This window comes from Pezoporus flaviventris, unplaced genomic scaffold (genome assembly GCF_033815535.1).
Source record: "Pezoporus flaviventris isolate CSIRO_AGI_PZ_B2104156 unplaced genomic scaffold, CSIRO_AGI_Pfla_v1 ptg000007l, whole genome shotgun sequence".
Classification (NCBI taxonomy): Eukaryota; Metazoa; Chordata; class Aves; order Psittaciformes; family Psittacidae; genus Pezoporus; species Pezoporus flaviventris.
Genome location: NW_026892555.1, coordinates 90866338 through 90890217, shown reverse-complemented (window position 1 = coordinate 90890217; position 23880 = coordinate 90866338). Strand labels below are relative to the sequence as shown.

General features: G+C 41.2%; 1 protein-coding gene and 1 long non-coding RNA gene across 2 annotated transcripts in view; one reads left to right on the top strand and one right to left on the bottom strand.

Annotated features, from left to right (window-relative positions):
- Positions 1-7850, bottom strand: part of LOC133267295 (uncharacterized) — a 72744-nt gene extending 64894 nt beyond the window's left edge. Inside the window, exon 1 of the long non-coding RNA XR_009742700.1 lies at positions 7569-7850. This is a non-coding gene — a long non-coding RNA (uncharacterized LOC133267295). The remainder of the gene's footprint in view (positions 1-7568) is intronic.
- A 6896-nt stretch (positions 7851-14746) lies between these two features.
- STMND1 (stathmin domain containing 1) lies at positions 14747-22852 on the top strand. Its single transcript, XM_061448167.1, is given in 9 exon segments — positions 14747-14992; positions 15036-15085; positions 15726-15906; positions 18087-18152; positions 18155-18237; positions 22028-22142; positions 22632-22705; positions 22708-22814; positions 22816-22852. Coding segments are annotated over 9 exon segments (792 nt in total). The 5' UTR covers positions 14747-14913.
- Positions 22853-23880: the final 1028 nt, after the last annotated feature.

The following is a 23880-nucleotide window of genomic DNA, read 5'->3' as shown; positions in this document are numbered from 1 at the left end:
GCAAGCAAAGTACGCTTGCACATTTACTAATTACCCAGCTAATTTGTACCTTGGTCACAAACAAAAGCAGCTCTCTCCCACTACAGCAATGTCTCTCATGCATTTGGAGATGAATATGCAAGAAAGAACCTGCTATTTCAGGACCACAAGCATGAAAGAAAGATCCCCCAGCGCCTGCCCCAGCATTGGCAGAGGCTTCAAGGCTGCACTGAATAACTCTTTCAGTCACCCTGGTTTCTCCGTTCAGAACCTGGTCCCTGAAGATTTGCCAGTATAGAGTCATAGAAGAGTTAGGGTTGGAAAGGACCTTAAGATCATCTAGTTCCAACCCCCCTGCCATGGACAGAGACACCTCACACTAAACCATGTCACCCAAGGCTGTGTCCAACCCCACCTTGAACACTGCCAGGGATGGAGCATTCACAACTTCTTTGGGCAAATGGGACTAGATGCAGTGGTCCCTCTTCAGTAAGTGCTGACTGGGTAATAGAACCTGTAAAACCAACAGATACATAATATAAAAGCTGCCTAAATGCCAAGCTTTCAGCCTGTATTACAATTTCTTCAGCTATGACTCCACGGCTACATCTGTAGCATAGCCTGGAGTGATGTTCAGCTGCTGGGGCTGATGTATGATAGTCATGATGTGCTAAGATCCAGGTATATTCCAACTCTCCCATACACCCACCACACTACATTTCTTGGGTAGAAAATTCTTGTGCATAGGTGGGAGAAAAGCCATGCTTGTCCTTGTTGCAGGCCTTGCATCAGAGGATAATCCTTGCAGTTCAGAAACAGATTTACAGAGCCTTGGATTTGGTAAGATTTACGGTCACCAAATGCTTCCTTTGGCCTGGGATTTCTGAAATGCTGCACTCATCCCTGAAAATTTTGTGACCAGCAGCATAGAAAATACAGAATATGGAATACAGTGTGACTATAAAAGCAGAGAAGCTCTCAGGGCAGGCAGCAGTGGGAGATACCATTTCCTACATATGAAACAAGTAACAGTACGAGTTTGGAAGAGAGCAGAGAAGACAGCCATTTGGATCAGGGGAATTTCTTCTAGAACAACAGAGAGAAAAGCAGCTAGAGGTATGTGAACTCCAGAAGAAGCAAGTAGCCAGGGAGGAATCTGATTTCTCACTCTCCATAACCCCTAAAAATCAGTAGGGACACTAAAGCAATTTTAAAAAAAAATAGCTGCTATTTAACAGAACCCAAAATTGTGTTGTACTCACTTTTCTTTGTTTTCAGTTTTGTAACTAAGCACTTCAATGTGTGCTATGCTACAATCACAGGGCTTTCAGTGTCAAAAGTGACTCAAGTAAGTAGCACCTCTGAATAGCAGAGTGCTACAGGCAAGCTGCTTGGGTGTATAGAGGCACTAGGCCATAGGCCCCTTCTCAATGATGGTGTCGGATGTTCAGATACAGACAGGTTTTCCTGTGCTGGGTGTTAGCCAGCACTCTCTTCTTCCCCAGCCCTTAAGCAGGAATGAGACCGCTCCCAGCCTCCTATCATTGCAGATACTTTGCCTGCCATCTAATTTTCAAGAAGCAACCAAAACTTAACTCTGCCCTCCTCTGGTTAAGGAATGGGGTGTGATGCATACACATTACATACTTTAAGATCAGATCCTTCGGCACGAGAATGCTTCCTAATGGCATATTGTGTCAGACACCACCACTGATCTTTTCCCCTGTAGCCTGGAAGAGACCAGCTACAAAACATTTGCCCCCAGTTCCTAGACAAGTAGCCTGTCTGTAGGCTATCAGTCTGTTCCAAAGCTTCAAGATAGTGATAGAAAGATGGAAAAAAAAAAACAAACCAAAAAACCTAAAAAAAGCAAAAAACAACCTCTAAGATTCTCCCACACAGATTTTAATACACACTGTACTACCTAGTCTGTTAGCTAGACCAGGCTGTTGTACCAGAAGAGATTAACCAGGATCTGCAGTAGCACAAACAAGGACACGCATGTGTTCTGTCGCCTATAAATAGGCTCTCCACTTAAAAACACAACCCAAACAGCCAGCTGTTAACAACTAGACTACAGAGCCTAGGCAGCAGTTGTTGCTTGCTAAATAAATCTGTGCAACCTACTCATGCTTCAATTGGCAAATGATGTACAGATTAATGTTTGATGAGAGGTGATAATATTAACATGATTCCTGAAGAGGCAGGAGAGAAACACGCCAAGCATGAGAACAATCTTTGAACTGATGTTCTGTGAGGCTGTTAGTAGGCTTTCCAGAAGTGAGCATTTTTACCTCACAGCTGCCACTGGCAGTTTTGGTGAGAACAGCAAGGACTGGCAAAGACACCAGGGCTACTTCCATCCTGAGGGGTTGTCTTTGGCCTTGAGTCTTACCTCTGTCACAGGTTTCCTGTGCTTAGTAGCCCAACTCTGCACTGGAGATTCAGCAGCTCCCTTCCTACTTCCAAGGATGAATGTATTGAAGACAGGACAAGCCAAATTCTTCTCCTAGCCCTAAATACAGTTAGCTGTGGAGCAGAGTTGCGGCAGGGAACAGGAAAGCAAACAAAAGTTTGTGTTATGCTAAGCTCAGCTGAGTCTGCCAGTTTTAAAGGACCAGGCCCCCAAAACCCATACTGCAGGTACCCTACAACAACAAAGTTTGTTTGGGTCATGGAAGAGCCAGTGCTCCTGGAAAACACCGTTTCTGCTTGGCACAGACTACTTGCCAGGTCCCTCCCAGCAGTACCTTTGTGCCATTCCAAGTCCCATGTGCTGACTTTACTGTTTGCAAGGCAGGACAGATTCGCATGGCCAACCTGGTTCAATTTCCCAGTCAAAAAAAAAAACAGAAAGAAAAAAAAACAAACCAAAAAACAACAAACCAAAAGAAAACCAAACCCAAACCCAATTCCCTTCAGTGAACCATCTGAACCCTGTCTTAGGGACGATTTCATTGAACATTTGGTCCAAAAGGCTAAACAAGGTTACCCCAACACCGCTGGGCTGCCAAGCACCTTACATGATGGGGCCCATCTAGCAGAAAACACAGCCTTTCTGCCAAGACCATGCCTTTTGGCCTGTTGACACTTCCTGGCTTGATTTCATTTCTGTGGTTAAACTGGAGGTGCTATTTCATCTAGTTTGCATCGCCCTTGTTAAAATGCTTGCACACCTGGTAGGCAAGTCTAGTTTTAAGCATCTGAACTAGCCATACCATAGAGGTCCTTCAGACAAAACAGCAGCTTTGATACCAGGATAGCCATGTAAATAAAATACAGCATAACCTTCCCAACTTCTTGTTATCCACCCTAATAAAAACAAAGAAACAAACAAAAAAGAATTGGAGGCCAAGAAGGAAAGAAGATTTTTATAGTTCAGTAATTAAATCCCTGGGATATTTTCCACTATGCATGCCAATATCGACTTGTCTCAGACCAGTCTTAGACTGCAACAACTTCCCAGGCTTCAGAAGCAAGACTGCTTTAGGAAAGCAAGAGCAGAATTATGCTGAGGATTTGGAAATAGCAACTATCACAGAAACAAATTTAAAATTTATCCACATCTGGAATGACCCAACAAGAAGATTAAAACTCTCTTAAAGAGACATTGCTGAATTTAGCCATGGTATATCCAAACCATCACCCTTCCATCTCCACCTTGCCTTCAGCCAGAGGTTACTGCTCCTGTAACAGGAACAGCAAAATATTGTTCTTGTGTGTAATCTTCACGGGCAGCTTATGGTAGTATGTTGGCTATATGCAAGAACATAATGCTGTAAAACGTCACAGCAAAACCTGACAGATCTTACCTGTCAGAGCTCTTACAGAAAACTACTATGGCCACACTTTGAAATTTATTCTAGCACTATTATTTTAAAGGCTGTCATACACTTTAAAAGGACAGAGTGCTCCCTCTCTCACCACCCAGCATAGACACCGTCTAACTAAAGGCAAATTGTCTTATAAAGGTTTGCATAAAATGACAAACTGCATTAAAAGGTTGAAATTCCTTTCTGAGAAAGCTAAATATAAGTCAATATATCTTAGAAGAGCACAGTGACAGGGAAAGTAATTGATGGTGGGAGGCCAGGGGGCACCTTTTTACTACTTCTGGCTGTGAGGCTCTCACCTGGGAACTGTTCCTGACATCTAGATATCTTTCTCTGTCAATGCTCCAGAGTGCATGTCAGATACCTATCAGTTCTAGAATAGGCCCAGTGTGAAATACTTTGAGAAGCTGACATTATATCCATAAGCCATATGTTCCTCTTTCATGATCACAATGGGAGTCCCTTGTAAACAACAGGAGAAATTATCATGGATATTTAAAGGCTGAACATTTGCTTAATTTATTGTAAAGAGAAGCATTACTAGTATCATTATGTTGGTCATATGTGAACGATATACAGCATTAAAGACTTACAGTGACAGTACACAAACCAAATCAAAGTCCTAAATGGATTTCAATCCATTTCCTGTTTTTCTTCACAGGAATGAAAGTTCCAGAACTCATGACAAGAGTTCTGGAACTCAAGACTAAATTATTTTATCCATGGATTTTTCATCTTTCTATATGATTACAACTGAAGGTCCCTGCTCACAAACACACAATGAAACATCATTTCCCCTCCCAATATCACCACCATGCATTGTTATAAATGCACCAGGACAAACTGCTAAAACATTCCAGCAAGGCTTTATAAAAGTCAGAAAGGCTAGATCTTCACAAGTCTTCAGACTGCACTGAAACCCCTAGTTTTAAAACATGCTTTTGAGTGTATATTTCAGTTTTCTTGAAGAAAACCATCTAACCAGAGTAACCTGCAATTATGATTTTCTTTTACAATAACTGACACTTCTGCTAATCAGGAAAACACAGATCCTGTATGCACTTGCCAAATTTAGCCATTTTATACCTCTATTCTCTGATAGCTGTTGAAATAATGTCTTTCAGTAACTAACTCAAATTCCACACATTATCACTTTCAACAGCAGCAGGCTCTCAGGCATATAACTTCTTCTATGTAACAATAAAGCTAGTATTGAGTGGAAAAATACACAAATGCACACCAAGAAAAAGCACAAAGTAACTCCACCAAACATCAGCACACTGGATTTAAAAGCGAGCATTCAGAATACAAGAGACAAGATTTCGACAGTGTGTTTGCATTTTGCTTTTTCCATTTACTGCAGTAACAGACTGTTCTGTCACACTCACATGGCTCTTCACCAGTTACACTTGCAAAACCCAAAGTCATTTGCAAAGGGAAATCAGCAGAGCAGCTGTCAACAGAAGAGTAAACGTGATGATCCCATTATCATCACCCAAGCAAAATGTTGACTTAGAAACTCCAGCAACCTGGCAAGGCTCTGCAAAGCCTGCTGCAAACGTTTATTGCAAGGTTTCATGTTAGGATGTCACCTCTGATTGATCACACATATCAGAAAAGCATGGGATTGTTGATCTTTCTTAGGAATGCAGTACACATCTCATGCATACACAGAAGGCAGTAGCTAGTCCTGAAGTTGAATCTTCAGGAATGGGGTTCCAGCAGGAGGTAAGACAGAAGTCTCCTGCTGTCCCTTTACACAGGCGATAATTTCCTGAGACAACACCAAGTTTCTTACATCTTAGTGCCCACTGTTCTAGGCACCCAACAGAAACAGCCCAGGAACTGCACCGTAATGCTTGTTTCTAAAGCTGGTATTTCAAGCACTCACAGTTTCACTGCATAGCTTAAAGAGCTCTTTTCTGATGCAATATTTTTTGTTGGTAGTTTGGTTTTGTTTGTTTTTTAAGACTGTTCCACAACACAGCTTTAGTGACCTCTTTCAAAAGAGCATGAAGGTGTGTCCATGCTCACCTGGTGGTACTAGTTTGTCATCAATCCTTCCTTAGTATATTACGAAAGTCATGAAGCGAGCTGGGGAAACAGCATCATCCTGTGCTCTCCTAGGCAATGTTGCAGCACACTAAAAATAGCTGTTGCTTTCCACTCCAGAGATAGAAGCTTCCTGAGAAAAGGCATTTCTATACTAAGGGTATACACACGATACACAGTGCTCTGATATATCACCACTTGTCCATATGTAAAGTGAATAGATTTGTAATATTTTCCCAAGCTAAAAGCTATTCCAGCCACACAACTAGTACACTTCTAGTAAACACTCTTCAGCCTTTCCTCCCACCCCAGCTTGAGCAGTGGTTTTTTTAATTCTATCTCCACAAGATAGGTGCTGCCAAAGCAGCTTCATGTTTCTGCTATTTTTTTTTTAAATACAAGAAAGCGAAAAACATTTCAGGAGAAATTTTGGAACCTCTTTGGATTTTTTTTTTTTTTTAAACAAAACATATTTTGTTTAAATAGAAGCAAACAACAAGTTTTTAGTCTCAGCTCTCACATACAAATCTGGACCATTCCCCATTTAGCCAGAAAAACTGAATCAATCTATTTCTGAACAGCTTTCGCATTAGGACTGAAAGTGCTCTCTGTGCATAGCAGAGGGTTTCAGGAATTGAGTGTGAACAGCGGCTAAATAAGAGGGAATATTTAGCCAATTCTTAAACTACTTATACACAAATTTTGTTCCCACATACTATCTCACACCACAAGAATGTCTAAAACTTAGCAAGACAATCTCAACTAGACGCAGGCTTATGCAAAGAAAACAAGTTACAGCTCCAGTCCCACAACAACAGATGAAACAGAACTTACTCTGAGCAAGGATAGGTAAAGCATGAAGGTCCCTCACTCAGAAGGGGGCAGAAACCAGACAGATGCTGCCTGACAAAGAGAGGGGATCCACTGAATCAAGGGATGGAAGAAGTAACCACAAAAGTTTAAAATATAAATCTAGAACTATGAACCAGCTATAGATAACAAGCAGCTGAGAACTGGAAGAAAGTTGCTACTGAGCACAGGAGCAAAGCTATGGCACAGCTTTCTTGAAAGTTCTGACAATTTTGCATTAAACTTCTGCTAATATGTTATTTGGCCACTGTGCAAAAGTATGTTTACGATATGTTGCTCACAGTAGTAACATATTTGGCAATTGCAGTAAGTCACTCCTGCCCCATGCTCCTAGGAATCCCAGGAGATGAGCAGTGCTGGCTCCACCTTACTGCATGGCCAGTCTCCCAGCAGCGCAAGAAATGCCACCAGGAACAAATAGCTCCTCACCTCATCTCTACTGCCTGCTAAGGCAGTGTGACAGGCCAGTGCTTTGCCTGTTCTAATTCAGGAAAAAGGTGTTTGAAGAGCTTTGCTCAGCACAGCCAGCATTCTGTGAACAGCAGCAGAGCTCTAATTAACAGCACATATTTCATCTCCGCAAACTGTTTTAAAAGAAATCTAAAACTACACGAATACTCCAAGTTTAATCCATAAGGCAAAGAGCTGAATCACAGACTCTGACAAGGCAGTCCCTGGAAAGCAGCTATATCATACACTCCGCTTCTTGTTCCAGGAGCATCCCAGGTCCAACATGCTCTATATGCAGATAAGCTGAAAGGAGCATGCCAGTTTCAAACACCCACGAGGAAAGTTCAAATCTGGAGTCTAATTAACTTCACAAATCTCCCTCACCTCTAACATGGGAAACTTGAAATGAAATTGGGCAGTCTCTCTCTGTATTCCTGCCAGACATCTGGATTCCAGACAGTGGTATTTCCCCTAAGCCCTTCCTCAGAGTCCAGACTGCAGTCAGGAACAAGCAAGGATGCCAGCTGACCTAGGCTGGAGGACTGCCCACCCTCCCAGGTCACTTTGGAGCCAGGTGGTTCTCTTAGGACAGCTGTCTTCCAAGAGAAGACCTGTCCTGTCACGTGAAAGGAGCTCTAGCATCACTTCACAACAGAGCAAGACTGATGCCTGAAACAGCCCCAGCCTAGTTGCTCCAGCAACTGGAAGTGCATGGGATCACAGGCCTATTTTACTCCCTGTGGAGTAACTTGCCCTTAACTACAGTCTTATTCCAGTGATAACCATAAGCTTTGTGTGGGGCTGTCTGTACATTCACGCTTCCTTCTCCATTAGCACAGCATCTCATGTAGTTTGTTCCCAAGGGTGAAGAAATATTGCCAAGAGACCCTCATTTATGCATGCCCTTCTGACTACACATGAGTCCCCCTATTCCAACAGGGCTTTGGTTTGCCCCTTTACATGGATTTACACTTCCAGGTTTCTTTATTCCCTTAGGGAAGTATATTTTGGCTTAGCCCAAAAGCTTAGAATGAGAACCCCATGCAATTTCCACTGTATCTTTGAGAACATAGTCATCATTGGCTTCAAATTTGAAGTATTCCAAGTAAAATGGCCGGGTCTGAAAAGGCATGGGAAAAAGACAAGCTCAACCCAACAAACTGATAAGAGACTCCTGGACTATTCCCAACTCACCCGATGCAGAAGCTGCCTTCATCTGCATTACATATTTCTGGAGAACAAATGCCGCTGAGTTACTACACAGGGCACAGGAGTCTTTCATACCATGCAGTCTGCAATGACTCTTCAGTGGCAGAAACATAAGCTTTCTCAGAAGACCAAAACATCCACTAATTCAAGTAAGGGTGACAACACAGATCCCCTTGAGTTCAACTGATACGCTTAGAGCAGAGACAGTTTCAGCAAAGATGACAGACATTAGTATATTTAGGCTAACAGCAAAAGTATCTAAGATGGAAACATAAGCAGCTTTCATAGAGATTAATTTAACAGGAAAACCAACAGGAAATGCCAGCCTCATGAAGTTTAACCATGACAAGTGCAAGGTCCTACATCTGGGCCAGAGCAATCCCAGGCACAGCTACAGGTTGGGTAGAGAAGAGATTCTGAGCAGCCCTGCGGAGAAGGACTTGGGGGTGTTGGTTGATGAGAAACTTAACATAACCTAGCTTCAGTGTGCACTCACAGCCCAGAAAGCCAGCCATATCCTGGGCTTCATCAAAAGGAGCATGACCAGCAGCTCAAAGGAGGTGATCCTGCCCCTGTGCTCTCATGAAAACACGAGGATGATCAGGGGACTGGAGCACCTCTCGTATGAAGACAGGCTGAGAAAGTTGGGGGTGTTCAGCCTGGAGAAGAGAAGGCTGCGTGGAGACCTCATAGCAGCCTTCCAGTATCTGAAGGGGGGCTATAGGGATGCTGGGGAGGGACTCTTCATTAGGGACTGTAGTGACAGGACAAGGGGTAATGGGTTAAAACTTAAACAGGGGAAGTTTAGAGTGGATATAAGGAAGAAGTTCTTTACTGTGAGGGTGGTGAGGCACTGGAATGAGTTGGCCAGAGAAGTTGTGAATGCTCCATCCCTGGCAGTTTTCAAGGCCAGGTTGGACAGAGCCTTTGGGTGAGATGGTTTAGTGGGAGGTGTCCCTGCCCATGGCAGGGGGGTTGGAACTAAATGATCTTAAGGTCCTTTCCAACCCTAACTATTCTATGATTCTATAAATGGAAGGTTTTGCTGTTGCTTGGGAAGAGGAAAAAGAACAAAGAGGGATGCAGGAAAAAGATATACTTCAGATAAGCATCATCCTTCAGCTCAATGAAGTTTTCCAGTTGGGTAGAAAAAGAAAAAGCTCTTCTATCTCTCAGGCAAGCTGTGTTCTGCACATAATTGGATGCAGAGGTGAGACACAAACACAGCAGTTCTGAACACCAAGAATATCTGTCCTTCAAAACCATCAAGGCAGTCTTACCATCAGATACCAGTGCCCTCCACCTACACAGACCCCCCACTAGTATTTCATCACATTGCAACTAAATCCATGAAAGGCCAGCCGGAATCCTTGTTCAAGAAGACACTGTGCAAAAGCTGCTGTGAACATTGCAGCAAGAGAAAAAAACATACTAGCACACCCGTTCTCAATGAAGTAGCACAGTCCGTGACACTTCTAGTAACTAGTAGAATTAACTAGTTCTTACTGGAGAGGAAGGAAGACACTGAACTTCGTAAAAAAATTCCACTTCCTATTTGTCAGGCTGCCCTTAAACTATCCCATGTTCCCAAGAAACCTGCAACCTCAAAAAGAAAGTTTAAGCACCCCTACTCCTAATACCAATTCAGGAAGGGATTCGGTACTATTCACTTGAATAGCATTCAGTCAGTCAGGGAAACTGAAACAGTAACATATGTGAAACAGCTTGAGTCTTGAGGATGTGAACTATACAGAATTAGTTAACAGAATTTTTCTTTAAACCCACACACTCACCATAACATTCATTTAGTAAATCTGAATAAGAGCTATATTCAATAGCAACACAGTCTGCGTGTGAACATTTTGTGAAGAGAAGGACTAAATTCCATGAATCAATAATTTGTTTCAATTGTCCCAGTTCTGTTTACTATCTACACTGTATTTGATGTGTCTTATAAATGCCGGACATCCCCTATTTTAAATCTCTATATAATGCTCTGAGTGAACAAGGCCTGTCTACTTCAATTTCAAAAGAGAATTAAGCATCTCCAGAAGTGTCTTTGAGGCTAAGCTGGACCTTATTAGCTCTGTTGTCAGAAGCTCAGAAACAAAAATAACATCACCTAAATTTGAGACAAGATGACCTTCATTCAATATATCTCATATTTTACAAAACAACAGTATTTATATCATGTTGGTATCATATATAGTATAGTAGTTAACATTAGTGGAATCATGAAAAATAATTATTACCATTACAACGTCAATATGTTGATTTTTAGTACTGACAGTGATGCTTGAAATATCTACTGTTTACAACATCTGTTCTAGTTAAAGAGATTTGGTAAAATTTGCTAATCAACTGCAACCACTTCCCACCCATAAAACTGATGCAAAGAAGGGAAAAAACAGTTAGTGGGATCCAAAGACAAACACTTTTACTTATAACTCTTTACAGAGAAATCCCTCTCTCTCCATATGGTTTTTTCTTGGCTCTTAATCATCTTTTCATTGGCTTCCAGCTGGCTGTCTCACTATCATCTAGCAATATCACTAGCAAGACCAACTTGTTATGCCAAAGTCAAGCACAGAAAGATAAGAGCTGCAAAGTAGCAAGATGCAGCAACCTTTAATAGGGGCAAACGCAGCATAAATGATGCATGGCAGGGTCACTTCACTTGCCTCAGCAGAGCAACCACTGCTGCATTCCCAAAGCACAGCAGCAGATCTGCGCTTGCACTTTCTAGTAGTGGGAGTGAAAAACTACTACAATTGAAGCTACAGAGAAATTCTGCAGGCAGAAGTGTAATTACCTGAGTGGGAATTCTGGCAGAAAACCCAAACCTCTTTCCCTCCTTAAATAGAAAGAAATACTGTGCAGTCACCATGGAGAGATTACGTACAGCTTTTGGATCACATGCAGCACTGAAATACAACACACACAAAGAAGAGCCAGCCATGGATCTGGTTTAGCAAAGCACAACTGACAGTCTATTCTCCATTGGCTACAGCCACCCAGTCAGTGTGGCTCTCCTTCTTGCCATTTTTCCTTTCCCCATCTTACAAATATTAAGCTCTACGTCAAATCTCAGCCCCCACATAAAAGACCAGCTCTGCAAGCTGTTTAGCCTATCTGGGATGTACCTAGAACCTAACATGGAAGGCCCAGAGATGAAAACCCTGACAAATTCATCCACTACCATCCAAGTAATTTTTCAAATTGGGAATAGAAGAAAACCCCAGAGAAAGAAACATCATATAGTGCCTGTCTGTGAAAGTCTACTTGGATTATCCAAGCAGCCAGTCTTGGAAGTGCAGCAGCTCTTGCATGGTCTGTACGGGCTTAAACTTCAGTCGCAGAATTTCTCAGTTTTGGTCCAAGACCTCTGGTTTCCAATCACCTTATGCAGCTAAACCCACCTCCTCCTGTCTCCTCCATACTCCCTCCCTCTGCCCACTTCACAACCCAGCTCATTTTGTCTTCTGCCTCCAGGAGCCTCCAGACTCAGCCTCCGCTGTAGCCCCCCATCTCCTGGGGTGGATTTTTCCCCTCCCAACACATCTCTAGCAGGTACTTTTCCCCTCAGTTCTGCAGCAACACACCAGGGGAGAGTCACCAGAGCATAGGGAAGATGAGCACCCCTTTTCCCCCTTCACACACAGTATGTGCTGGAGTTTTCCAGAGTCCTTTTGGCTTCAAACTCTCCCCCAGATGGTAACTTGTGATCACTAATATTCAAGGCACTTCCAGTATAGCTGCCCAACTATTCATTTCTATTTTCAAAGAGAAATACTGCTGCTCAGAGCCCCTGAAAAATCCACCCTGATGCTTTCTATTGTTTGAAGTGGGTAGGAATGTTGTCAGACTAAAAGTGTCAGAAATTTGCCTCTCTCCAAATCAGCCAAGCTTTGTTTTGCTAATAACTTCAGCCAGCCTCCAAGCCTCAGGAGAGTGCTTTTTATCTGCATTCATGTCGAGCTGATGATGCTACATGGGAATCCTTCACTTACCGAGACCAACAAAGTGTTGCTGTGTATCAGGAATGCCATTCCACAGATAGTCCTTTTCTCACCTCTTTGCAGTAGCTCTCTAATCTAGCAGCATAAATAAGAGATAGCTGATAAGGTTGTAGGCAGAGAGATGTCCTGTCTCCCATTCAGTTTTCCTAATCATCCTGCAAGCCAAACAGCTTCAGATTTGGGAGTTTTGAAAACAACTCTCCTCATTTAAAAATATACATACATTTCAATTTCCTCTACAGAACACCACCAATATAGAAACAGCTGTTTATGATTTTGCAGTGATTTTCCCCTGGCATGCACATCCCTGTGACTGGCTTTTATTTTCATTCTCACAAGGCAAGGCAGAATGAGACCTGCACTTCTTTCCCCTTCCCACCATTACTAGCAGGGTGGATTTTTCTAACAGATCCTTTTTTTTCCTCCAGTTTCAATGTTGTGCTTCACATACGCTCTGTTCTCTGGGCTTTCTTAACGGGAAACATCCTATATTTGTATTTATGAAGTATTATCCTCTATTTTTCGAACATCCTGGTGTTTTGACTGTAGCAAAACTTGCTCATTTTTAACTTTATAATTGATGAAAAGCTGCTAAAATGAGAGGAAGATTTTTCTCTCGTCAATCAGCATCAGCATGAGAGCAGTCTGCTCATGAAAGCCTGTAGCTCTGATTGTTCAAAACATATTGTTCACCATGTCAGTTTAATCTTGTGCTTAAGATATTAAAATATCAGGCTCTAATGTACAAATCCTGTTGAGATCCACAAAGGTTCTTTTCATAAGAACGAATGAGGGCCATTGTTACATCCTGTGTACTCCTATTTCTTCACACTATCACTTATCTTTCTTTTTATTTGCCAGTAATTGGTTTGTAAAGCATAAATCATAAAGCTTACCTGGGTTTTGATTATGCTACAGCCTATGGCTTTATATTTAATAAATTTTTCTTTGATAACTGACACTGAGTTTCCATTTTATCACCTTATCTGCATTTGAAGGAATAAATAAAAATCCTTTTTTGTAAGGATTAAAATTTCACCTCTTACAATCAAATTTTAGAACTGCACCATCACAGCAAGTGTTTAATCAGAAATGCAAACAAGCAGCTCAGCCTGTACATCATGTTCCGCCATACATCAAGAAGCAATCACATTTCAGCATTATCACATACAACCTGCAAACATCTGCTAAAGAGAGAAAAAAAAAAAGAACAGCAACAACAACCACCAACCCACACAGTAGAAGGTTATTTGACTTGCATTCTGCGTGAATTCAAACTGGACACAAAAATCAGGGCCCTGTCAATTACGGGTGAAAAAAAAGAATATTTCTCTGAGGACACTTGTTTCTCAAGAGACAGTGGATGCACATTTTAGAGTTCCTTGCAGCTCCTGGATATGAGTGCAGGTAGATACAGTCATATACATGACTTCTGAGCTGGGTAGCAGTGCTAGCTACAACTTGGAAGGCATACAGTAAGCTTAAGACAATGCTTTACACAGTCAAATAAGGCACCCTGAGGCAGGGAAGACCACTTTTCATCTAACAGCCATGCAAATGAGTTTCTGCAGCTTTCCAACCAGAACAGCTGAGGGTTGGACTGAAGACAAGAGGAACATGTAGGGCTGCCTGCAACCACCCATCCAGAGTAATCTCTGAGGCAGCAGTCACTCTGCCTCAGTGTTGGGGTTCATTTGATTCTGAAAGTCCACCAGCCTTACTGTGTAAAAGACCAATTTATTTCTTCTAGCAGCTGATGATCTCAGCACAAGTGATCCAAGACATGATCTTCAACTGACAGCACTGCCTTAACATTTCTCTGCCACCTTTTATAACAACCTCCTGGAACTGTAAACCACAGCTGTTTTTTTCTTCTTTTAAATTTCCTACAGAGATCTTCTAGGGATGTAAACAGACTCAAACAGTAATCAAGACATTGTACAATGATCTCAAAGGATGCTTAAAAGATTTTTCCCTAGCTACAGACTGTCCCTGACTCCTGATGACATGTCCTCCCATATAAAAGCTTGCCTTGCTGCTTGGAATTCCAGATTCGGGGCTCATCTTTTCTAATAGCTAATGGTGCTGACGAATACTTAAGAAATCTAACCAGAGACTGAAATGTGGATTTTCTGTGACAATATCTTGTTAATGAAAAAAAAAAAAAAAATAATTAAAAAATGAAGGAAAAAAAGCTGGAGGTTCACAAACACCCCAAATGACCTGTGCAGATTTGCTGGTTTTAAACAAACATCCCAGCTGTGCAAAAGAAATACATTCCCTCTCAAACTCAGAGGAAGGTGCTTGGACAGAGACAATGATGTCTGTATGCCAAGACATATGAAGAAAACCTTATGTGATGTTATTTATTGTAGCAACAGGCCCTGGCAACAGTTAAGACTCTATGGTGATAACGGATAACCAAGCTTCCAAGGAAGAGGCTATGGTATTTCCACTCCCTGGACTTGCAGCAAGCAGAAGCATATGGTCACAATTTCACCATGGGCTGCAGTATTTCTAATGAGGCTGCTGTCATACAGCTGTCTTCTGAGGAGCTACAGAACAACCAGGAAGCCAAAAGCTAGGTACTGACTTCTTCCCAACAGACTCTGTTTATTAAAAGATGTCCTAGCACAAGTGCACAATGACATATACAATCATAGAATAGTTAAGGTTGGAAAGGACCTTAAGATCATCTAGTTCCAACCCCCCTGCCATGGGCAGGGACATCTCCCACTAAACCATCTCACCCAAGGCTCTGTCCAACCTGGCCTTGAACACCGCCAGGGATGAAGTTTGCTGAGTTGTGTTTAGGCTTGAGCCAACTCACACAGAAGAGATAAGAATATATCTAGGCTCTAGTCCTGCCTTCTTTGGAGGTTTAAAGCTGTTGTTTAGAAGGTGCACACCTTACCAAGCACCAATTTAAAGCTCAGTTTTAAATTTCTAACCAACGATCCACATACAGAAAGCACTTAAAGTACTGAAACAATACTCCAATATTCAACTGGGTTATAGACACATTTAGGCTTAAGGTCATTGCTTCCTTTCCAAAGTGTTCCAAGAGATCTTTCCTCACCATTGTTATCCACTTGTGACAGAACATGGATAAGTATCAGGAACACTTTTGTCTTCCACTTCACTTTGAACCTGCCAGTTTTATTCTAGATACCACCTCAAATGTTTAGAAGCTCAAGGAGCTTCTCATTTGTTTCTTCCACTTCACTCTGAACCTGCCAGTTTTATTCTAGATACCACCTCAAATGTTTAGAAGCCCAAGGAGCTTCTCATTTGTTTATTCATTTCCTTGTAGACTAAGAATGACAGCATTGGTGGAACAGAGACTATCCCAACACAGGATAGGGCAGCTTGGCCAACGGGCACTTCAAAGGATAGAGCCAGACCTGAAGACCAGACCAGTGAGGGGGACTACCCTGAGGAACTGCCAGAAAGATTTACATCATCTCAGAAAAGCAGCAATGCACAAAGCACAGGTAAACAATAGTTGAAGTTCATATCAGCTCCACAAATGGAGACGTAGGAGGAAATAATCTGGCAACTCTATTGCTACAACCAACACATCCAAAAACAAGTCATACTGCAGCAGCACAAGGACTGAGCTCTTACCACTGGTTTAAAGCCATGCAATAGTAGCAGACAGTATTTCCTAGCTGATGATTATGTTCTGCAGCATGACTCAACCCTACCAGAATAGGCAGGAGGGTAGATACTTTTCTTGGCAGATGCCTGGAACAGACCAAGAGAACAAACTCAGCCTTGCCTTCAGGGGTAGCCCTCTCTAAGTGCGATTACAGCACACTGGGAGGATGCATCGCCCACGCGGGGGCTCTCAGTCTCATGCTACAAGTCAAGTTTTTACAACATAACAGTCAATACAGTGACCCTGACTAGCATCAGGAACAGTAAATAAATACCACGTTTCTCCTTAACTTTGCAACCAAAAGTTGCAGGGCCAATTACCATATAGAGAAAACCGTAAAAACTCCAGAAATCATCATGATGATAAGCAAAGGTCTGCTAAGAATTTTTATTTTCCCCTTTAGGAACTAGCAAACACTTAAACCCAAACTTCTCTGCCTTAGGATACTGCTGTAGTAAGTATCCTAATGGAAAAGCAGCACTATCTTTGGAACATTTAAACCCTCTAATTTTGTAGTTTAACTCTTTTATTTTTCAAGTGCTAGGAACAGCTTACATTTCACAAACACACTAAATGAAAAATTTCCAGTGCTTGTTTACTCTTTGTAATAAACAAGGGTTGTAATAAAATATTTCAAATTAAACACAAAAACAACAATTACTCATGTTTGCTATTCATTAAAGAGGACTTAACTCCCAATGCCACAGAAGGACATGATGAAAGGATTTCATTTCATATTGAGCAGTTATTTACTTGCTCTGAAATGGTGTTTCATCTAATTTCAAGCTCCTTTTCCTCCCACTTGCTAAAAGGATAACTTCACAGGAGATTTCTAAACAGAAAAAGTTTTTGAAATCATGCTTCAATCTTCTGTTTCAAGAGAAAAACAAAACCTATACCATATCAAGTTATTGCAAATAATTTTTTCTGCTGGATTAATAGACTAGTAAACCAGTACAAATTCACATCACTTGTCAATGTTGCCCACTCATCATGCTTTTATTTATTATTTTTTTTTGCCAAGCTATGTTTTGCTGTATACTGGCTTCTGACATTTAAGTCTTCTGACTGACAGCTGAATCCTAGTGTGTTTTTAGTGACTGTCTCAGTTGTTTTAGGACAGATAATGGAGTCAGCTTCTACAAGGTGGTAGATGTTATGTATTTTGTTTTACAACTAAAATATAAGCCAACATTGTCATATTCACTCTGCTTACAAAGAGTGGCAGATGTCAAATAACTGCAATTTTGATTCGGTCCAAGCATTCTTCATACAAAAGCTCTAACTTCTGTCAATAGAGGTTGGGCAGATGGTAGAACTGTCAACTGAGGGTTGAAAAACCTGATGGGTCTTGGCAATAAAGTTGTTCTTTGTTTATTCATGTCTAATATGTGGAAATTAAACAGCAACTCAGAAGGGTTATCAAAATAATTTGATTTTTAGTCTCAAAAACTGTTTATAAATATATAATTAAGTGTTGGAATGCTTATGGTCAGACGGAAATGTAGTAATGCTGTAACAAAAAACAAACCACAAAAGCATATGAAAGTTTGGGTTCATTTAACAGAATGATCATAGTGATCTTTACAAGATGGCCCTTTAGTAGCTTGTGCTATCCTATCTCAGCCTGGCTTTCTCTGACAAGATCACAGAAGCCTTGAGAACTTGAACTGTAAAGACCTCCCTACATGGAGCTCCCACATCCTCTGTGGGAACATCTTCAAAAATTGACTTCACAGGCCTTCAGCATATGCTTCCCTATTTCCTGAATATGCCCCTCTGGGTGTAATAGACTAGAGTGAGAAAATGAACTAGGTGTCTGCACCATTCTTCAAGCCACTAAAAAGCTTACTGCAAATTTTAAGCAGTGAAGAGAGACTTGAGCAAGCCTTCTCCACTGGACATTCTCAGTGTGTAGCCTCTTAAATAAAAACTCTGGCATTGGAAACACATCACAAAGCTCTGTTTGAATGCCAGGTGCTCTACAAGTTTTAAGGTTTCCATCTTTTAAAGATGCATTGTCCATCAGTGAGTTCATCAGTAAATCATGGCCCTTACAGGAAACAGAGAGGCAAAAACCATCATTCTTGAAGATGTGAGGATGCAGGGAATAATCAAGACCCAAAGTACCACTGCCAGGACTGGAGAAGTGCAAGAAAACAAGGTAAATGTCACTATATGGGACAGGACCCCTGTTACAGCTCTGACCCTGCTGTGAGCACCCCAAGATTCAGTTTCTGAACATGCAGAGCATCCAAGCATATCCCCTCTAAGACTAGAAGCAAGTTGTTACACAAAGAACTGCGTTATGGGGACGCTAATATAAAAGAAGCTGGCAGCAGTTTTCAGTTGTTTACAGCTCCTGGGCTTGTTTCAAATGGGGACAAAGGAGGCAGCAACAGTACTAAAAACTTGCTCTTTTAAAAGCTCACTGGAAGTTGCATGCCACAAACTTAGAAACAAGTCCATGAAACAAGAAGAAACACTGCTGTTAGCTTATAATGAAACTTAAAACCTAAGACCTCAGAAATCCTAAGTATTTGCACTTCTGAGAAATCTACAATTCACATTTAATCTCAGACTAAAAAATTACAAAATGGATTTAAAAAAAAAATTACAGAACTAGTGTTTGAGAAAGAAGCTACTCTCCATCTTCTTTTAATTCTGAATGATAACCTGAGGCTTAGTTTGTCTTCCAAACTCAAGGTTATTCTTTTGTTGTGAAGCGTTGTGTTATGATCAGATGTCTCTTCCAGATAGGAATTTGAGGGAGGGAGAAGGTCTGCAGGGAGTGTGTAAGAAGTTCAACACATTTATGGATATGTTGTCCAAAGCATGTCCAAAGCATGATCACTGCTTGAACACAAGAACAACTCAAGCGTAAACCAAGAATAATTTTTGGTAGCTTTGTCACTTGAGACAAGCCATTCACATATCTCTAACCTCAGCCACTTACATTACTGAAGATTAAACAGAAAAATTTGTATGAAGGGCTAAACAAGCAAGTGCCACCTTACAGTCCGGCCACTGGTGCTGCATGATACATTTCCAGCACTTTGGAAAATGGGGATTGAGGGTCTCCGAGTACAGCTTTTCCACAGCTTTAACTTACTTCCCTCTGACAGATTTTTGATATCTGAGAGGATTATCTCCTTCGTGGCTAAATTTAGGTAACATACTGCAGGCACGGTTTTGTATCTTTCCCCCTTCATAAAATAGGCAAGTATCTGTTCTTTTTTTTCCTCCTGTATTAAAAAAGCTGTCTGGTATTAAATTACACATACTCTTTTATTGACAGAAACTCAGTCTGTGCTATTTCTCCTTGGAGAATTTCCATCTTCCCAGTATGAGGAAGGCACTTCTTTTTTTCCCCTTTTTAAAATCAGTACAGCTTTTAAAAATGAACCTCATACTTTTCACTAACAAAGCCAACTTTTCCAAGTGGTATTTTACATTTGAGCTGGGCCTGCTTCTGGGTAACCTACAAGTGAAAACTTAAATCTGTCACTAGCTGTTAACTATTAGGTCTACCTTAGTAGCAATAGAAAACTTGGCCTGTGCTACCTCCTGTAAGAATAGTTTATTCCATTAGAGCTCAAATCCAGCAGATTAACTATGAATAGAGAGACTAAACTGAACAGAGACACACTAGAAAAGATTTATCACCCAGACATGTTCCAAATTACAACATGCAGCTCTGGATTTTGGGCATTAACACATGCGTAAATTCACATCTGAAATTTTGGAACTGACCAGGAATAGGCATGAATAGCTTTATTCTAAACTCTGGTCTAGCACTAACTTCAATGAAGAAATGAGCTCACAGACGTCACATCACCATGAAAGGCAAGTACAACCAAGTTTGAGATTATTTTTACAATAATATTTCAGACAGATATCCGCACAAGAGCTTTCCTTTCATGAGTATAGCTCTGTCTGTGTAAGTATCTGCACCCCTTAAGCCATGACGGCATTACCTGTCTTCCCTGGATTTCCTGCCATTGTCAACACTGTGAAACAGCTATGCTGGAGGCCTTTAGTCTTCTGACCATCCCTCACTTTCTACTGAAAAAGTGGACTCCTAGCAGTACATGTTAAGATACCTTGCTATACCTGCTTCCAAGTGTTACTGCCTTAAAGAAGCAGTACTTTTCAGAACAACATTTTATGGTTCTAGCATAATAAAGCTAAGGAAGAGCCATACATGCCACAGGATAAACCATCCCCTCCAATTTTAACAGTGGCCCTTACTAAAAATGCCAGCAAAGCCAGAGCTTCCACCTAAGATTACACAGAATCACGGAAGATCTCAAGTTGGGAGGGACACATAAGGATTATGAAGTCCAGCTCCCTGCTCCTCAGAGGGCTACCTAAAACTAAACCACATGACTAAAAGCATCATTCAGATGCTCCTTGAACTCTGACAGGCTTGGTGCCATGACTGTTTCCCTGAGGAGTCTGTTCCAGTGACTGATGTCTCAGTGAAGAATTGTTTCCAAATGTCAAAAAAATCATAACTGATGTTAAATATGAAAGTGTTTAATCCTCACCCCTCAAGAGTTACATTGAGCTCTTGAGGGTGCTTATTTAATTAATAAACACCCCTACTCCCAAGAAGTGGCAGGAGTTGAATTATAGGTAGCACTGAACACTTCAGTTCACTAGTGAACCAGCAGCTATAGTGTATCTGCGGGTACCTATTTTCAAAGCCTAGCTTTAAAGGCACTCGTATGTGTGCAAGGGCAAGCAAAAGGACCAAAACCTGTAGTTTTAAACTGTCTATGGGAATTTTATCCACTTCTGAGTTACCATTTACAAGGGATGCACACAGATTATTATTTTAGCATTTCTATTGCTGTCAACTTTCAGTGTGGGTTCGTCAAAGCTATGAGGACTCCTGACCTCCAAAAATTGTTTAGCCCAAAGGTAAGTTCTTTTCTCAGTTTATATAGACAAAGAACAACCTGGAAAGCAACCTGCTTGCTGAATATTCTCTTTAGTTTGGACATATTGGGAAGAATCTTCCATTAATCTCTTCTCATGCAGTCCACAGTTTATCTTGAATAAGGAATGACATGCTCAGTACGCAACACCTCTCCACTTCAGGCTTTCGCTAGAATGGCCTTTGTCATTAGGTAGAAGAGTTTTTCTTTCTTTTTCCCCTACTGAAAACGTCTTTTGTTTCATTTTTATGATGACTGAACATTGCTTTGTTCAGATTTTTGTGTCATCTGCATTCAAAATGTCTCCTTTGTATATCAGTTTTCTTCTTACTGATTCATGCTCCACCTTCATCTCACTAAATGAATCATCTTCTATACTATTTGCAGCACTTAACACTGCTGGCAGTGAGGCCTGACTTCTAGAGTTATTTATGGCAATAAAAGTCTGGAGAGGAGATAACTCAGGAAACTTATAACAGGATAGGGATTATTTCAACCCTAGGTCTTTGGTGTGGGTTTATCACTGCTAGAACGGTTTATCATACGGAAACCAGCAGAATTCAGCCTCCTGGCTGATCACCACATCTTTCCAGAAGTAAGTTCTACCCTCAGCAGCAGAGCTCTAAGACTGAGCTGCTAACTTGTATGCAGCAGAGGCCAGCAGTATTATGGTTACAAAGCCCTAACAAAACCATTCTTAGATCTCTTCAGTAGTAAAAGTAACTTCCCTAAATAATTACGGCTTCATTACCAAATCCCCACATCTGCTGGGTGTACAGCAACGCTGCAAGCATACAGACAGATCTCTCAGCAGAACAGGAGAATTCTCAGTGTAGCCAACGCTCACTCACAGAAAGCACTCAGGCTATTAGCACTTCATTATTTCTAGGCTTTCGTTGGTAGAGTCCATCACCTCCAAGTATTAAAAAAAAAAAAAAGCAGAAGGCAATCAGCAAAGTGCTACCCCAACATCAAAATATACTTTGCTGAAAGCTTTTAATATCTGTACAGAGACACCTGGAAAAGACACTGAAGAAACCACCAGCTAGGCTGGAAAAAAAATCATTTGGAAACAAGGAAGTAGGTGATTCTACAATGAAGGACATGAAAATTCTGCTGAAAGCAAGATAAAAAAATCCAGGTCATTAGTTCTGCTGTGTATTATCCACTACTCACTTTATCACCAAACCCCTCTATTTTCTATAAATCAAGCAAACGCAGGCAGTTAATAAACAACCTGCTACCAAAACCTAATTAGTGACAACACAGTGGGTCCTACATTCATCTCCAAGATGTTAGAGGTCCAGGTTTATTTTTGCTGAAAGCCTGAGATATTACTCTAAACATATGCATAAGAGGCAATTTCTGGGTAAGTCTTGTTTTCCCTATAGCAAAAGATGCATCTTCCACAGATGCCAGTGTAAATTGACTAAATTCAGTGCTGACTGGAATAACATCCTGATCACATTTGGGTAGAAAGACAGAAAGAACTGCTGCATGTGTTTGACACATACCTACTTCCCTCATTACACAGCATCGCTGGTTTTGTTGTTTTCTTCTAGGCTAGGGAAGAGGAATTGAAGAAAATGCCACACGACATCACATATTTTTGCAGTAACTGCCCACCAAACTACAGGGAAACAGACTGAAACTGACTGCCCAAGTTTCGAAAGTCAAGGAAATACAGACATCCCCCTCAGCCCTCACCTTTAGATGGTAAACCAGGGATACTGCTGAAGGAAACAACTGCAGTAGAAGCCACAAACAATTATACCGAGAACTCTGTCATTGTGTCTGATAACTTACAGCTGCATGGATGAAAGAATTTGGATCTAAGCTGTCTTGCAAAAATGAAGAAATCCTCTGCTCCCTGCAGCTGTCTTTATTGGAGTGTAAGTGATTTACCATGAGGCACAGCTGAGTCTCACTGCTACCTGTATCACCTGGAAAAACTGTATCAAGCCTTAATTACTGCAGACCAATTGAAAGTAAAAGAACAAATGAGTCAGGAAGAAGCAAATTAGTAACTAGTCAGTCACTAAGTTTGAGCACATACAAGTTATCATGATTCTATCAGATTTACTATTATTATTATTAGATTTAGCTCAATTCTTGGATGGCTCCATGAAAATATTCCCTTCCCCTAGGGAACAGGGGGTTTTGGAAAGACACATGGGAAGACACAAAACAAGGAGTGTATAAAGGAGAAAGGGGTGACCATCAGGGCTTTGGACCAGTAGAACATGATGAGACCCTAAGAATAAGAACAAAGACTAACTTATCATGCCAAGCAAGTGGCAAAGAGGTGACAGCTTCATGTAATAAGGTGACAACAGGCCCCAAGAACATCTATTTCATAAGCATTGAGCATAAAAAGGAAGGATAGAACAAGTACTGAAATTACAGTGAAGAAAATAGCTAATGGGCTGAGATATACAAAGCACAGGGGAATTGTCCACAAGGAAGGAGATAGCTGCTTCTATTGCAGAGTGATGTGTTTGGCCAGTCTTTTGATTTTGGAATCCCCAAAGCCCTACCTCCAGTGTGCACACAACCTTTACTACAGCCAGCTCTTCAACAGGCAAAGCAATTGTGCCATTCTCACTCTCCCTGCTACTGGCCCTGCTACCCCCTTCTGGTCCATCCCTAAACACATCCATCACCACTTCCATTTGGACTACTGCTTCTACCCACTGCCCACCCTCATCAATCCAATGCCACACTCACCTCTGGTGGCAGCATAGGACCACTATTCTTTTAAATCACAGACCAAATACTACAAAACAGATGAAAAAGAAGCCCTTATTTTTACAGTCTCATAGTAACTTTCCCTATCACTTCAATAAGAAAAAAGTTTTCCTGCT